The 18,489-nt window shown below is 32.9% G+C and overlaps 1 protein-coding gene across 1 annotated transcript in view; it reads right to left on the reverse strand.

Annotated features, from left to right (window-relative positions):
- nbn (nibrin) overlaps nucleotides 1–18,489 on the reverse strand; it is a 37,044-nt gene extending 18,555 nt beyond the window's left edge. The window contains exons 1-7 of the mRNA XM_056475662.1: nucleotides 18,377–18,489; nucleotides 15,916–16,037; nucleotides 10,059–10,186; nucleotides 6,757–6,916; nucleotides 6,538–6,641; nucleotides 5,291–5,408; nucleotides 703–893 (exon numbers count right to left, since the gene is read on the reverse strand). Of these exons, the coding sequence (XP_056331637.1) occupies nucleotides 703–893; nucleotides 5,291–5,408; nucleotides 6,538–6,641; nucleotides 6,757–6,916; nucleotides 10,059–10,186; nucleotides 15,916–16,037; nucleotides 18,377–18,407 (854 nt within the window). The 5' untranslated portion in view covers nucleotides 18,408–18,489. The remainder of the gene's footprint in view (nucleotides 1–702; nucleotides 894–5,290; nucleotides 5,409–6,537; nucleotides 6,642–6,756; nucleotides 6,917–10,058; nucleotides 10,187–15,915; nucleotides 16,038–18,376) is intronic.

Here is an 18,489-nt window from a genome sequence, read left to right on the forward strand (position 1 = left end):
TAAAATATTATTTACTGTCATCATGGCAAAGATAAAATAAATTAGTTATTAGAAATGAGTTATTAAAACTATTGTTTGGATATATGTTGAAAAAATCTTCTCTCTGTTCAACAGAAATTGGGGGGAAAAAATAAACGGGGTTAACAATTCAAGGGTGGGGGAGGGGGCTAATAATTCTAACTTCAACTGTATATAAACAGAATTTTTCCCACCTTAATTTTAAAAATAAGCTCTGTTCACAAAAAATGCAAAAATGCACTGTCAAGGGCATGCTGAATCAGTAGGCGGCAATAAAAGCCCTATACAGCAGTGTTGGCCAATCAGAATGAATCTCAGAAGAGAATACAGAATGCACACTGATATCATCAGGCAAAAATTCCACACTGTTAGAAAAGTTCTTCACTCTAGCCGGAAAGTTTTGATTTCAGTCAGCTGATACTGTGTTTTCATGAGGGCGAATGTTCAAACTGCTTAGAAAAAACTGCGGGTTTGAAAGTACCCATGTGTTCATGTGGACAAGGCCTTTTACACCTTTGACCGATAAGTTTTAGATCAGTGTGGCGCAATTTACCACTTTATTACATGCAACACACATATAATAAGCAGCAGCTTCATCATTGTACTTAATATACTAAAAAAAATAGTATAGATATGGGCTACACTAATATGAGGCAGCATAGACTGGGCAAAGCACAAACACACCTGTGCAGAATTTGGCCCACAGAATCCGACCACTTCTTGGAGGCTGGCGAAATCACAGGCTGTGAGTTTCCTGAGATCATGTCGAGCACACACGTGCTGCTGGACTCCAGGAGAGAGACAGGCAGAGCGCCCTCGTCCAGCAGCTGACTCACACCACCACCACAACTCACTGCCACACTCAAACGCTTCATCTGAAAACATGCACCAAACAACTGTAAAACACATGTCCTGATTCATCTGAGACATCACATTGATGTTTTTACTAATCTTTATTTAACCTAATTACAGCAGTGTCCTGCATTACAATTAAACTGCAAAAGTCAATTTAATAGTCAGTTGGCTATTAAAAACTCTTCAGTTTGTCCCACTCAGACTTCCTGTTTCAACAGGAAATAAATATAATTTTGTATTGATTGCTTCATGATTTTTCACAGCATTTCCTATTTTATTTATTTTTCTGGAGAATGTCTTATTTATAACAAATTGGTTGGAATTTAAAAAATTGCCTATTGAACAATGTCCAATGCTGGGCTGGACAATAAGAACTGTCCGATGGCCCGGGGCCAGCATGCGAGACTCTCAGGATAGTAGACCGGATTGTTACTGGACCGATTGGGCCAATGCTGCCTTATCACTAAAGTTTAACTTGGCTACGACTGTTCGTCAATTGCATGCAAATAGTGTGTTTTCACACCAAGATATTTGCTTTGGAACATGTCTCGTTTGCCCAGTTAGCAACGTTTGTTTGGCATGTGTGAATTCCGCAATTTCGCTCGGATCCGCATTTCATGTGGAATACGAAAGTGAAAGCATGCTGAACTATTACTGAGTGCTGTTTATCCATTAGGAAAATTGACAAAAATTACCATCTGATCATTTTTCCATATTTTAATCGTATAATATTTTGTATTAGATCTATTGTTTTGTTAATTTCTGCACTGACACCTTAAAAGAAAGATCAACATTAATCTGCTTCAAGGTCTGACTGCAGTCTTGGTTCATCTGTAATTTCTGTCTATAATTTAAGCCTTTAATGCTAAATACAAGTCAAATATATATATATATATATATATATATATATATATATATATATATATATATATATATATATATATATATATATATATATATATATATATAATATTTTTTTTTTTTTTTTTTTTTTTTTAAGTAGATCAATTAATTCAATAGATAGTTTTTTACAAAATGTGACAACTGAAATGAGGCTATGTATGAGAAACCTCTCTGATTTATATTTTGTGATGATGTCTGTGGGTGTCAAAATTAAAGTGCACAATTTCCATTATATTTTATTTATTTATTTTCTTCAAATTTAGTTGCATCAAAATTGTATTTTTTTTAAATTGTCATGTAAAAGTGTATGTATAGAATTATGTTTGGCTTTTGACACATTATATAAAATATGTGGCTAAGAAATAGCTATTGGTTTTTTGGTGGGGCCAGTGAAAATTTTGGCAGGGCAGGTAAAAATCTGAACCATTAGCCTGATCGGGCCAGTTGAAAAAATCCTTAGCATCGAACCCTGCAATTGGCTTGCCAAATTAACCTACTCAACTTAATTAAGTCTTTAAATTGCACATTAAGCTGAATACTAGCATCTTCCAAATTAAACAGTAAAATATTATGTTCTGTCAACTTGGCCAAGGAACAGAAAATAGGTATTAAAAACTTGTTATTAAAACTGTTACAATTATGATCAGATGTTAAGATTTATTGTCTCTATGTTAAACATCCCTTAAAGAATAAAATGTTTAAAGATGGGCTAATAATTTTATGTTGCCAATAAACCAATAACACTTTGAAACATGTTTTTTTTGCTCACATACATGCAGTGGTGTACATTTCCACCATAATAAAAGGACACAGCTAAGAATAAAATGAAAACATTAAAAAACTACTCTAAAATGTGAATAAACATTATAATAAGATATCAGTAACAACACTGCTCAAAACACTAAGAATTTTTTTTTTTTGGATCTGCAGAGGCTAAAATTTTTTCCTAAGAAATGAAAATGACCATGTGACCCCAATGCACAGCTGTAGTTTCAATCAGCAGGTATTCAGTCGCAAACGAACCTGCTGGTTACAGAGAATACCCCAGCTGTTCAACTGCATATGCTCTGCTCTTTCTCAGAGTTAATCAGCACTGTTTTACACCTCCTGATTAATGCAGAACAGCAGGGAGGAACTCCTATGCCACATCCAACCTTTTCACTTGTATATTACAAGTTTATGAATTATGACATGATACATTTCTAACTTTTACTTCTGGAGAAGAAGATTAAAAGAGTCTTATGTCATGAGTCATACATCCAGTCAGGTCAGCCAAGAAGTTGTCAGGAACAAAATCTGCTGGAAGTCAGGGATTTGAGTTTATAATTGAAAAATTACATTTATTTTTGTGACAAAAACTCATTAATCCACTTCATAAGACTTGTTAAAACCTGGCGTGTACAGTAAAGTTAGTTTTATTGTGGATTTATGCACTTCAAAGTAAAGTTATGGATTTATGCACTTTTGAAAGCTTCATAAAAAGGCTACTACCCAACACCATTATTCATCATGGAAAAACCAGGACTTTTTGAAAGAAGAGTCGTATACACCAAGGAGGCTCGAGGGTGGGGTCATTTTCATTTTTGGGTGACCTATTCCTTTAAAGAGCACCTGTTTTACCCCTTTTCAAGATTTAAGATAAGTCTTTTGTGTCTCCAGAATGTGTCTGTAAAGTTCCAGCTCAAAATACCCATCAGATTATTTATTATACTTTTGGAATATTTAAATTTACAGCTCTGAACACAATGTAGCTGTTTTTGTTGCCTGTGCCTTTAATGCTAGTTCTCCCTGCCCACCATTCCCATGTGACTGTCAGAGTGTGCCTCAATAGCTATGTTTCCATCCACCTATTTTTTACGCATTTGGAGATGCGCATAAAACAACAGTTGATGGAAACGCCAAGATGCGCATAAATTTAGAAAATGCGCATATCTGAGTAGGATCAACTTTTTATTCGATAAGAAAAGATGCGCATAAACTGCGATGGAAACACTTTTACCGAACAAATTCCAGTATGCGCATTAAAAAAGGTAATGTGTTTTTTTTTATAAGAGATCATGTGATGATAAAAACGTGTGTGAATGGATAAATCAGCAGCCTGAGCACATTGTAAAACATCTAAAATGTTGTTTTGGTCATTCTAAAAAGCCTTAACCATTTCAGTAATAGTGTTATTATATTATTAATTACACCCAGAATCAAGAGCGTCTGTGCTCCGTGGCTCTCGCCTTCAAAGGCCACCGCACGTTCACTGCGTGTCAGGATTGCCTTCTGAGGTGCAAGTCATTTATTAAATAAAGTAAAGATTCACGCAGCTTCTCCTGCTGCGGCAAATTCTGTTTTTACTGTTGATATTCAGCACCAGTTAATCAGGAAGTGAAGATTTTGTTGGATTTGACTCGTTGAATAGAAACGCTGCTTTATTCGCACGTCTTATTTGCGATAATCATATGCAATAATCCTGTTTGCACAAAGTTAATTCGCATTTTTGAATGGAAACATAGCTAATCTCTGCATCAGCTGCGTTAGATAAACAGCACTGAAGACATGAAGGAAGCAGATCTCATGTAACGTTTGTAAGAAATATTACAGTAAGAACTTTCCCAATGATTATTTGATGTATTTGTTGTGGAGTTAACTCAAGCCATTCAGCAATGATGAGTCACACACAATGTCGTTACAAAGTTCACACACATACACATGTACACAGCTCATGTATTTAACTTTGCACTGCTTTTGCACGGCAAATGTGACAGGATACATGTTAATATCCACCGCTGTATGGATATCCATTATGTTAATGTACAAAATAAACCTGATTTAGCATCCACAAACCGGGATTGAAGCGTCTTCTTTTATAATTGTACTGAAACGTGGCTGCAGTGATGAAGACGTGTGGCTGTAGTAAAATCGCAACAAACACGCACTGTACTTGTAATACTGATTCTTGATCACATTTGATGATGATTGATGATCACAGTGAGCTGAACAGATCTTTCATTCCCAGTTGGTTTGTGCACATCCTGTCTTGTTAATATGGTTATAGGCGTTACTATGAAGACATGTTAATATGCGGCTGTCAATCAAATCGGTGGGCAGGGAAACCGCACTCCTTTGCGTTTGGCCTCAAAATGGGAGGCATTTGGATCCTATTTTAAAGTCAGCAAATAAAAAAAAGAGACTTATTGTGTTTATATCACCCCAATATGACTGTGGACACACTATCCCTGCACACAGTCCTGTCCAAACAATATATTTAAAAGGTATCTGTCACGAGAATCTAAAATAACAAATTAAATCGCAATTATGTTCTACAAAACAAAAATCTTAATATTACTATTAAAGAAACATTTCTTAATAAAAAAATGTAAAAAAAATGTTAGAAATGTCAGTAAACTATTTGAAGTGTGATAAACACTAAGTGTTTGTAAGGACGTGGAGGCTGTCCCAATGTGAAGTGTTTTCTAAGTTACAGTGATGATTTGATTTTTGATAATAAAAAAATTCTTCTTGCCTGTTTAGAGCTCAAAAACAGGAACGTTTTCCCCTTGAAGAGGCTCTTTCTCTCAGGTCGTGCGCTCAGATCAACATTATCTCTAGCCAGGCTGGGCTCATCAATTTGAGGCCTAAATCTGATCAACACAAAGCACAGCAATACCTATTATTGTACATTTGTCTGTATGCTCTCTAAATGTTGAGTTAATGCAATGCACAAAATGAGTAGCATAATGATGGTTAAAAAATAGATGTAGTACAGATCACCAGTAATTTTTAATAAATAGCTTGAGGTTTAAGTAATATGCTCTTTAAGTCAAGTTTAATGACATACAGTGGGTATAGTATATATAGGCTACAATGCAACAAAATGTAATTATTTTGAAGGGGGGTGATTCTTTTTTATACCCACTGTAAGTTCTGTTTTCTGTAATACTGATTAAAATGTTCAATTATATGATTATATAGTGAAATAATGATTAAAACAACAATAATGATTTTTAATGGAAAGGGACAGTTTATTTATGTCATTTTAAATGCAAAGTTGACATTGTTTGAGATGTCTTTGTCATGACACTTGACATTTTAAAGACACCAAAATTTGTCATAAACATGACTGTGATGAGGCTATTATAATTGTGTCATGAATTTTACAAGTGTCATTTATAATCTTGTCAACTACAGTGGTACAAATTGAATTTGTCATTAAAGTGTCATAACATTTTAATGACACTTTTTTTTTTATTTGACAGTGTACCTTTACTGAGTAACTTTAATGACAAATTAATTTTGTTCCATTGAAAAAAATTTGATCAGATAATTGTTTATGACAGATTTATGACAAGTCATGTTGTCTTGGTAATGTTGTCATGAAAGGTTGCTGCTGAGATGTCATATCATGATTATAAAGATGTCATGACAGTCTTGTGAACATCCCCAGTCAAGTAAAGTTATCAGATTTTTTATACTTATTGAACAATTAATCCACTGACTGCTCTGATTTAAGGTATTTAAGACCTTAATTTGAGCAATGGCAAATCAACACTTTTTAAGACTGATAACACTGATTCCAAATAGTGTCATCATTAGCTCAATTATTAGATTAAACATAATGAGCAAAAGTGAGCAACATTCTTTTGTACAACTAGCAATTTTTATGTGTATTGCTTCTTGTTGAATCGCTGAATTACTCCTCAATTGTAAGTCACTTTTGACTAAAGCATCATCTAAATCACTAAATGTAAATGTAAGAGTCGTCACATGTACCTCTCAGCTTTAGGCAGTGGCAGTTTCTGTTGCACATTTTTGCTAAACGCACTGAAGAACTCAGGTGTTACTATGGGGCGAGAGCACAGCAACGCACAGATCGTCTGAAAAAGAAGCATGTTGATTCAGCGGATGTTTAACTGTACTTTGAAAGTTTTATTGACAGTTAATGAGGGAACTGAATGAATCCAGAATAAAAGATGTCAGTGGCTTCTTTACCTTTATGGTGACCTTTACAGTGGGCATGACGAGATGTGTGCAGTCAGAGGTCCAGGAATTGACAAGTCGTCCGCCAACAGAGCGAACATCTTGAGAGAGGGTGACTTTCCCTTCATTATCCACACACGAGGAGCAAACCACAATACACTCTTTTTCCAGACTACCAGGAAGAATACAGTGATTATTCTTAATGACCTTATAAAATATGTATTCAATTGTTCAAAATGGAATAAACCATTAACAATATTAATTAAAAAAACAATAGGAACATGGTCTGGGTTTGTCTGAGACAAATACTCACACAAAATAGTATTTATTATTAGATAGTACAGAATAATTATACATTTTCCCATATTCCCTTTTACTCTATTTATTTTTTTATTATTTTAAGGCTTGAATAATTTCTAATAATAAATATGCTACCCATTAATTACAAAAATCTATATTTAGATTTAGATCCTATTAAAAAATTGTTCCAACTTGACATTATATGGCCTGAACTACTAGGAACTTACATTTAAAGAAAATAAATAAATAATATGTAGTTATCGTGTTGATATTGTATTGCAACTCTTACGGTCCTACTGAGGTGGGATATGGGTGAGGTTAGAGACAGGTTCGGTGATATGGGTAGCTTTAAAGGTGGGTCGAGGTGTATGGGATGTTCTAAATGTAATTACAGAAATGTATTATAAATGTAATTACATGCAGATCATTTTTCAGTTATAAGTGCAAATTAAAATCATCATAACATAATAAGTGCACTGTAATAAATGTTTGATTTAAATGCAAAAACAAAGCACTTAAAGCCACTCAATACAAAGTGGGACCAAAAAAATCTATACAACAATAATTATTAACAAAAACAAGATTTATTCTCAAATTATGCTGGAATTGTGCTCCATCATTTTGTTATTGTTTTGATTTTTCTCTTCTTTACTATGTACACAATGCTAGCAGATATGTTATGGCGAAATATGCTGTAATGTAAATGTATGTCATTAGTAGGGCCAGACATAATCTGCGAACATTTTTTGCTATTTCTGCAGAAAATTTTGTAAAAAAAAAAAATCTGCAGATTTATGTGGAATGAATTTAGAAGTGTCATAACAAAAACTAATATCTTTCTCACTTTTATTTACTGTTTACAATGCCAACCAAATTAGATCCACTTATTTAGTAAACAAAGCAAGTCTCTCATATAATAGATCTACTAAAAGACAAAAAGAAAAACTTGCTTTACAAGCTGTATTGTAAATAAATCATTTGAAGATTTTAATATTACTATTATTATATCATAATAATATTAGTGAAATTTATAAAAAATCTGAATAAATATAAATGTACACAAGTAAATACATAAACTCAATGATGCGTATTTTGTGCACACAAAATCCACGTGGGCCTAGTTATTACACAATATGTAAATAAAATGTTTCAAAGACAATACAAATCAAAATAGTTGAAGCATTGAAAAACAGTTGTATAAATTTTAATCTAAAAATAAAGCATTTATTTATTTATTTATTTATTTATTTATTTATTTAGTTAGTTATTAATTAATTTATTTATTTATTTATTTATTTATTTATTTAGTTAGTTAGTTAGTTAGTTAGTTAGTTAGTTCAGTGTTTCCCAACCCTTTTCCTGGAGACACACCAACAGTACATATTTTGGATGAGACATTGAAAATGTGTACTGTTGGTGTGCCTTCAGGAACAGGGTTGGGAAACACTGAGTTAAGTTAGTTAGTTAGTTAGTTAGTTAGTTAGTTAGTTCTGTAAACGGATTTCTAAATCTTAATATCATGTGAAAACCGGACCTCAAACTGATCTGGTTCTCAAAAGTAACTTCAGTTCATTTTTGACCTGTATGACCCTTTTGAAGCATAAAAGCTTCATTAGCGATTCATTGTAGTAAGGGCTGAGCAATTAATCAAAATTCAGTTTTGATTTCAATTTTGGCTTCTAACAATTATGAAAAAACATTAATCGAGATAAAAGGATTATGTATATATGTACATTCTAATCATTTATGTTTTTAAAAGCGTGAAAAAGATCGCATGCTGTTGTGTGTATGTGCTCAGCCTCCGAGACGAGCAGAGCACACACATCTAAATTCATCATAATGTGAGCGATTTAATGGTCAAATGCATGCAAATTTGTGTTAAAACACAGTGTTTAGGGATTTTTCATATTAACCCTAATTTAGGTAAAAAAAACTAACTATAAATCATAATAAACAAAAAATAAACCAAATTCTTTTACAATCAAATAACATGTGAAAATGAAACCATAAATCAGAACCACACTGCTCTTAAAGCGACTGTTTTATCAGTATTAATTAAACAACAAAAGGACAAAAATCACTATAATTAAAGTTTTTTTTTCTTACAGTGAATATGCTTAAAGCACAGTTTGTTTCATATTTTTATTCCATTTATTTCCATTTCCTTATTTAGAGGGAGGAAAATACCCGTATAAATACAGTTGAAGTCAGAATTATTAGCCCTCCTGAATTATTAGAGGTTCTTTATATTTTTCCCCTAATTTCTGTTTAACGGGGAGCAGATTTTTTTCAACACATTTCAAAACATTATAGTTTTAATAACTCATTTCTAATAACTGATTTATTTTATCTTTGCCATGATGACAGTAAATAATATTTGACTAGATATTTTTCGAGACACTTCTATACAGCTTAAAGTGACATTTAAAGGTTTAATTAGTTCAACTAGGTAAGTTAGGATAATCAGGCAAGTCATTGTATAACAGTGGTTTGTTCTGCAGAAAATCAAAAAAATATATATTGCTTAAGGGGGCTAATAATATTGATCTTAAAATAGTTTGGAAAATATTTAAACCTGCATTTATTCTAGCCAAAATAACAAAATTAAACAAATAAGACTTTCTCCAGAAGAAAAATTATTATAGGAAATACTCTGAAAAATTCCTTGCTCTGTTAAACATCATTTGGGAAATATTTATTAAAATAATAATAATAATAAATTTAAAAAATTAAAAAAAATAAAATAAATCACAGGAGGGCTTTTAATGTTGATTTCAACTGATAATCATTTTGAATAATCTTGATTACAAGTATGACCAATATAATCATGATTATGATTTTCCCCATAATCGAGCAGCCTTAATTATAGTTAATGGAAAAGACTCAACAGTACAGAACTCAAAGGTCCCCCATTTGTAGAATACAGAATTACTGTCACAGGCATTTAAAACACCCTGAGGCTACTTTTCTTTGACACAACAATTCACCTCAATCAAGAATTCTAACACACAAACCTGAATTTGCTCTGGAAGACTCCAAATGTGATTTTGTGTCCCGTCTGCAGGGTCTTTGTGGAGCCAGTCTCAAGCTTCTCACCATTGATAAAAGTTCCATATTTAGAGCTGTCCTTCAGAGTGACTGCCTGACAACACAATCAAAACAACAAAACATTCACTCAGCAAAATGGACCAGAAACCACTTTAAAAAAAAAAACACACACATCCAAACTATGGTAGAAATGGAAACAGGCCATGTAGGGCATGACTTCTGCAAGCACCCATTTACATAACATTTGAAGAAATTTTTAAACAAACACACATTAGCTTCTCTCCCATAAAGCAGTTTAAATAAACACTGACTGCACTGAATACAAAGATCAATAAAATTGCAAATTCACTTTCTCACAGTAGGTGGCGCTAACAGAAAAAAAGCCCAGTTAGAATTTGCTTTGAGTAATTTTTTGGGCCTGGCAGAAAAGTCAAACTATTTTATATATGGGGTTAACACCAAATACTAATACCTAAAAACATAATATTTGTTTTTAAACATTGCTTCATATCTACATCTTTACATAACAGGAGCTAAAACATTCCAGATCTGACATGAGACCTATTGGCTGAAAATGACTATATGCTTTGTGTATTTATCAGAAATATGCTAATATTCAATAATTCCCTATATCATGATAATGAGGATGTACAATATTGACATCCTGGGCAATTCAAAATACAGTGAATAAGTATTTATTATTTGAACTTACAGTGTTTTTTACAAATATTCACATTGTGTATGCAGTGGTGTTCATAATACTGTGCAACATGTAAAATACAGCCCATTAAGTTGCTTAAAAAGTTCCAACCCATTTATCAGAGCACTAAATTAAGAAATTCAGAAATTAAACGTAATCATTTTTAATATTTAGCCTCTAATAGCTGCTTATGATAATAAATGTTCATCTTTTCCAGTCTTTTCCATGTGTTATTGTGATACAGAATTAAACTTGATGTTAAAGTTGACTTGAACCATTCAGCCGATTTCTTGTTCTGGCTGGGTCACTTTTAACTTAGCATAATGAATTGAATCTGATTTGACTATTAGCATTTTGTTCAAAAACAGTATAAAAGCATTACGATAATTTTCCTACTTAAACTTCAAGTGTTCTGTAGATACACTACCTCACAAAAGTCTTGCCACCTATCCAAGTTTTAGGAACAGCAAATAATAACTTGACTTCTAGCTGATCATTTGGTGTCAGAAGTGGCTTATATAAACGACAAAGGCCTCTAGATTACGCTTATTTTCCCAAAATAAAATATGAACATGCCTTGATTTTTATTAATTTAGTTAGGCCAGTAAGTTCTGAATTTGCTTAGACAAAACTCTTGTCACTTAACAGAAATCATGTACAGAATAATGTACGATATAGAATATAAAGTCATGGTGCAGTGGAAAAAAAATTATATTGTGTATGACTCCCATGAGCTTGGACGACTGCATTTATACATCTCTGCAATGACTCAAATAACTCATAATTAATAAAGTCATCTGGAATGGCAAAGAAAGCGTTCTTGTAGGACTTCCACAGTTCATAAAGATTCATCTTCAATGCCTCCTCCATTTTATCCCAGTCATGCTCGATAATGTTCATGTCTGGTGACAGGGCTGGCCAATCCTTGAAAAATCGACCTTCTTTGCTTTCAGGAACTTTGATGTGGAGGCTGAAGTATGAGAAGGAGCACTATCCTGCTGAAGAATTTGCCCTCTCCTGTGGTTTGTAACATGTTACTATCCACTCAGCAGATCTCTTCCATGCCCCATACCGAATGTAACCCCAAACCATGATTTTTCCTTCATCAAACTTGACTTATTTCTAAGAGAATCTTGGGTCCATGCGGGTTCCAATAGGTCTTCTCCACTATTTGTGAGGATTGGGATGCAGTTCAACAGATGACTCATCTGAAAAATACCTTTTGCCACTTTTCGAAATGATCAACTAGAAATCAAGTTGTAATTGTTTGCTCTTACAAATGGGATTTACAACAAGACTTTTGTCAGGCAGTGTACACTGTGTAATAAAACTGACAGAAAATGAAATATTACTACTTTTTAGGTTAAAATTGCTAGAAACTGTTCTCTCATTCTAGCGTAATAGTCAAGAAACTCTGCTGCTGTACCATGACTGCACCAGGCAGAGTGATTTTACATAGCGCATGAGAGCAGGCTATTTTAAAGGGTGCCCTGAAACAATGAAGACATGAGATTATTAAGCCAGAATGAGAGTCTTGTTCCTATTATTATTTGCCTTGAAAATAACAATTTATCATTTTCCGTCGTTTTTTTTTTTTTTCATAATGTAACTAGAGAAGACTTTAAATAGGAACTTTTTTGCTAATGGTCAAATCTGATTTAATTCATTATGCTAAGCTAAGCTAAAAATGACCTCGCCAAAACAAGAAATCGGCTGAATGGAATAAAAAATGTTCAACTGTTCAAGTCATCTGTTTGACTCTAGGACACTTGAAATGAGCCTTTAAAAAAATAATAATAATAATAAATAAAAAAAAAATAAAAAAAATAAAAGTGGAGGGTTCCTTCAACTCAGTGTTTCTCAACCATGTCCCTGGAGGAGCACCAGCACTGCATGTTTTGGATGTCTCCTTTGTATGTCACAACCATTACAGATCTTTCGGTCTCAGGTGTGTTTGGTCAAAGAGACATATACAATATGCAGAGCTGGTGGTCTTCCAGGAATGTTGTTGAGAAACACTGCTTTAACTGATCTGTACACAAATCAACCTTACCAGGTTCTCAAATTCAACTTTGTCAGTGAATGTATAAGCTCACCTTCACATGAACTTTACACCACAAACAATAAGTACACAAGACTGTAAAATGCCTTTAAAAGCTTAAGCCATTATTAACTATAACAACAAAAGAGGCAGAGTACATAATCTGCATCTACCTAGATGAAACGTCAGAGCCATTTGCAACAATGCGAGTGTACTTTATTGTCTCAATAATTACCTGAAATACATAATTAAATATATAATTTATTGCATCCTGGCTTCACAGTAAGTGTGACTAAGGGAATTAATGACGCACGCGATTACTGCTCAGCAGAGTAATTAGCAAAACAAAAAAAGACAATTAGCAAATTAAGATTTGATTACTTGCTCTCTGTATTGTTGCCTTAAAGAAGGTCTTATTAAGCAGCGGCGCAAGAAATTTATGAAAGCCTAGGGGAAAAGAAAGCTCAGAGGATCCGTGTATGCGTTAAGAAAGTTGCAACATTATTTTGTTACAATCTAAAAGTCAAAGGCACGTTTAAATAATTATGTATGACTCATTCCAGAATTGCAGGTACATTTCAAGGATTTTCCATTCATTTTACTTGAACTGGAATGATACACACAGTATATATATAGTAAACTGAATGCATTATTGGCGACGCGGTGGTGCAGAAGGTAGTGCTGCTGTCACCTCAGCAAGAAGGTCACTGGTTCAAGCCTCAGCTGGGTCAGTTGGCGTTTATGTGTGGAGTTTGCATGTTCTCCCCGCGTTTGCGTGGATTATGTTTCCTCCGGGTGCTCCGGTTTCCCCCACAAGTCCAAAGACATGCGGTACAGGTAAATTGGGTAGGCTAAATTGTCTGTAGTGTATGAGTGTGAATGAGTGTGTATGGATTTTTCCCAGATATGGGTTGCAGCTGGAAGGGCATCGGCTGCATAAAAATAACATATGCTGGATAAATTGGCGGTTCATTCCGTTGTGGTGACCCCAGATTAATAAAGGGACTGAGCCAAAAAGAAAATGAATGAATGAACTAATTATTGATATAAAATAATTACTTCAAGTGATTAGAAACATGATTCTGTTACTATTTTTTGTTTAATTTAATGTTAAACTTTTAAACCACTAACAGAGTAGACAATAACACAGAGCTGACAGATTTTCCACCATTTTGTGCTTTGGTTCAAGATGCTAACCTCAAACCATACTGTAGCACATGACATGTCTAAAACTGGATTTGATACATCATTGTTTTTAAAGTGAATGAGGGGTTTAGTAAAACAATCACAATAAGGGCTGCATGATATTGGAAAAAAATTAAACATTGTGATATTTGCTTAGTTTGCGATACATTTTGTGATAGACAATTTGAACATTTCTATTTTTGAAAGAATTTATAATTTTAGATAGACTAAGATGATTCTGTAGGTGTGTATATCTGCATAAAATCTAAGAAACAAATTAAAAGCATAGATAAATACAATAATAAAAAATAAACTGTGTTTAATCCTTTTCCGAGTCTAACAGTATTCAGGTACAGTAATTGAAGAATAAAAATAATACTAATTCAATAATAATAGTAATCAAATAAAATAATAATAATAATGATAATAAATAATTTAATCAATTTATTCGCTATTAATGTTATTAACCTTACAATGTCTGAATGCTTTTAAAATCCTCACATAGTAACAGGTCTCAAAATCACAACAAATAATAAATTATAATACAGACTCAACATTGCACATGCTGAAATGTGACTACTGCAAATATTGTGCAGCCCCAATCACAATAACAGAGTTGACAAATAATTAATCGAAATTTGGTCTATTCTAAACATTTTGCACAAATAAATCAACTTATGAGAGAAGAATAATAACATGCCTCAAAGCCTTTAAGAGGACGTGAAATCACCTTTTGTATGATTGCTTTAAAGATTGTCATGTCTTTTTAATAACATTTATAAGTAACAGAGGTGAGCAGAAGGTAGGGACAACAACAAATGATACCATGATTTCCTGAAGACACACTCCGGTGTAACAATAGTTCTTAAAGAAATCTCTGTCAGGCATATTTAGAACAAAAATCATCTGATGACATGTTAATGATTCTATTTATGGACCACAGTGCAGCCTCAAAATAACAACTAATTGTAGGAATCAGTCCAAAGCACAAGAAAAATGTGGAAAATTTAAAAAGCCTTTATTCACATGAGTGCCTTGGACTGATTCCTGTTGTTGTTTTGATGAATCCCTTACCCAAAGAGCACTGACTAAATATTTGAGTTACCCCTGAGAGCTTTTGTGTTCGTTTTTCTGGATTAATAACAATTAATTGTATTTTTAATATGGATTTTCACTTTGCTACTGTACGTTAAATCACTAGGCCTTACCCATTTTTACACACAGAACTGTTTATTATTTTTAAGTCAAAATGTTTATTTTTTCATAATTTTCTTTTACATTAATTGATCCATTACGTAATTATTTCATCCATAATTTTACATTTTATCTTCACAAATTTTTGTTGAAAATTTAAGTCTCCATTCCCTATCATTTACAGGAAAATTTCACCAAAAAACGAAAACTTACTCACTATGGTTCCAAACCATTATTTATGAGTTTCTTTCCTCTGATGAGCACAAAATATGGTATTTTGAAGAATGCTAAAAATAACCATTGCCTTCCATAGCAGGAAAAACAAACACAATTAAAGTCAATGGTTACAGGTTTTCAGCATTTTCAAAGTGTTTTTTGTGTGTGTTCAAATGTAGAAAGAAACTTTGTTGAAGAAAGAAAACTACTGAAATGATGAATAAATAATGGAAAAATGTTCTCAGTTTTGGGTGAACTATCCCTTTAATATGATTTCCACGTCTATAAAATCACTTTTAATTTACATTTACATTAAGTACATTTTATTTGTGGACATCAAAATGAGATGTTTTTGTAACTCAAATACTGCACAAGAAATGACATGACAAGGAATGGCTACAAAACTATATTACTACAGTAGTTACCAATAGTAGTTATTAGTTACTATAGGGCTATAAAACTACCACTCCCAATGAGAGTCTCTCACCTGCTCAGAGACAGTGAGAACAGCATGAACACGGCTGATGGACTGATCATTGGTCAGCAGGATCTCACAGTTCTTACGGCCAACCACATACTCCTGACCAGCCAGCAGAATGACACTTTGCCCTTCAGAAACAAAAACAGAGCATACGGTAGTGAATTAAAATGACCCAAACTACCCAGAAAATAATCAACAGAAAGTTGAAAAGTCTTCTTTCATTGCAGGCACAAAATGTGTTGAATTACCATTATGCCATCACATTTGTAACCAGAATTTACTTTTAGTTTTGTGGGGTCTAAAAGAGTTGAGGTTGTCTACTGTAAAGCAAAAAATAATAATAATCAAAAAAAAAACAGTATTGACTATTATCATGTTGTGCATGGCCACTCAAAAAGATCATGAAAGAGTCAAAGCACCAAAAAACAATAAACACATCTAAATTCTGAGGTACACTGTAAAAAAATGCTGGGTTCCATACAATTTATTCATGTTGTCCCAACACAAATCAATGAAGTTAACAATTGTTTTTACAAATTTAAGTTGATTGAATATTAAACAATTAAGTTGTCCCAAAAAAATGCAAGAATTGTGTTGATTTCGCTGTTTTTAAATAAGTAGTCTGAACAAGCAGGAAAAAATTAATTTTTGAGTGTATAAGCATGACAATGTCAATTTTTTCTTAATTCTGTAATGGATAATTTCTGAAGCTTTTATCATGATAATGTCATAAGCTGCAAAAATGTTACATTAATAGATATAGTAACAGAAGGAACTGTACATTTAAGTTTCAACTCAACAACAAATGAAAACTAATTATAATGCAAAAAATCTACAGTAAAATAGGTGACACTTTACGACGTTTCCTTAGTAAACAGATGTTAATGCATTAACTATTTTCAACTGAGAAATCGAAAAAATTTGACATAAAATATTACATTAATATTAGTTTAAAAACATATAACTGAACTCCATTTACATCCATAGAGGGAACAAAAATCCTACATAAAGTCAGTGGCTGCTTTTTTTTTAGCATTCTTAATAATATCTTCCTTAGGGATCGACAAAACAAAAGAAAAGCTCAAACTGATTTAGAACAAGTGGAGCGTAGGTCAACAGTTACTCAATTTTCCTTTTTTGTGAACTATCCCTTTAAATAAAACAGTTCCAACACTTTTTACTTTAATGAGTTAGTAACGTTTACTGAGAAAGCAACAAAACCTAAGATTACTTTACAAGGTAGTTTGTATCATTTGTGTAGTTTAACTAACGAATGTTAACAACAAATAGTGTCTTGTTATAAAGCATTTTCTATTGTAAAATGTTTTCAATCAATATTATGGGTACCTGATAAGCCAGATTAACTTGTGAAAAAATTTATGTATTAAAAAATACCCTTTGTATTAAGTCTACAAGTATTTGGTCCTGTGAATAATTATTAAGATTAAAGTATTTTGAAGTGCACATAATAACAATGCATGTGAATTTTCACAACATATTGTATTAATGAATACTGGCACATATAGTGGTACATATTACAGATTGAGGTTTTATATTCACACATTCAGATTTAATCCTTAATACTACTATTTCATAAAAGTATTATTGGCTCATTCTTAATAGGCAAATCATATTAGCAGCCAACGACTATAAAAGAACAACATTGTTCACTGTCAATAAAATAGTCACCTAATATTGTTTTGAAATCATAATAACATGCGATTTTAGACTGAATATTCAAAGTAGCATGGTAAACAATATAGGGGGTCGTGTTAAGTTGTCACTGTTCAAAAATGAACAAATGTGCGAATATAATACCAACTTTACCTCAATATATTACAGTCTGTATCAGTCTAATATAAATCATGACCACAAAACATGTAAACGAGAGTAGTGACATTTTGGAGGAAAGTGTCAAATTTAGAGCACCTTTAAGAAACTGATACACAATTAAAGGCAACCTATGTTACATGTCTTACTCAAAAAATTAGCAGTGAGTGAACTAACGTTAGTCTCTGAGTCTGCTCAGTCCCTAACCAGGACTCTCATCAACATTTTGGGGACAGTGTCAGATAGTCAGACAGGTTGCTTCAATGGCTATTCAAAGAGTTTTATACACTTGTTAAAATTAAAGGAGTTCATTTGGTTTTATAACATAGAAAATAATGACATTAATAAAACCTTTCACTAAAATGATGTGCTATGCCTATCCGTGAAGTTAAATACAGTATAAACATTGTTTACGTTAGCTAAATAATATAACGCACCGTCAGACATATTCGATAACGTTTGTTTTAAGTTTTCAATCGTTCTGTGAACAGGAAGACATGTTATGTAAACTGGACAACATTGCCCGACCATTTTTTATTGCTCTTATGGTTTACAGTTTAACAGGATGATTCAGAAGTAGTAACGTCAGTCCACTATAAGGCGAAATACACGAGTCGTTTTACACAGAGAAGATTACCTCCAGCTTCGGTTGGTTGCAGTTTCCACATTTCAATACGCGTGTTTACTATGAAATCTGGAAGTTACTTTATTTGTCCTAAGATCCCGACGAACTGGCGCGCCACATTTACA

Source organism: Danio aesculapii, chromosome 16 (assembly GCF_903798145.1).
Source record: "Danio aesculapii chromosome 16, fDanAes4.1, whole genome shotgun sequence".
NCBI lineage: Eukaryota > Metazoa > Chordata > Actinopteri > Cypriniformes > Danionidae > Danio > Danio aesculapii.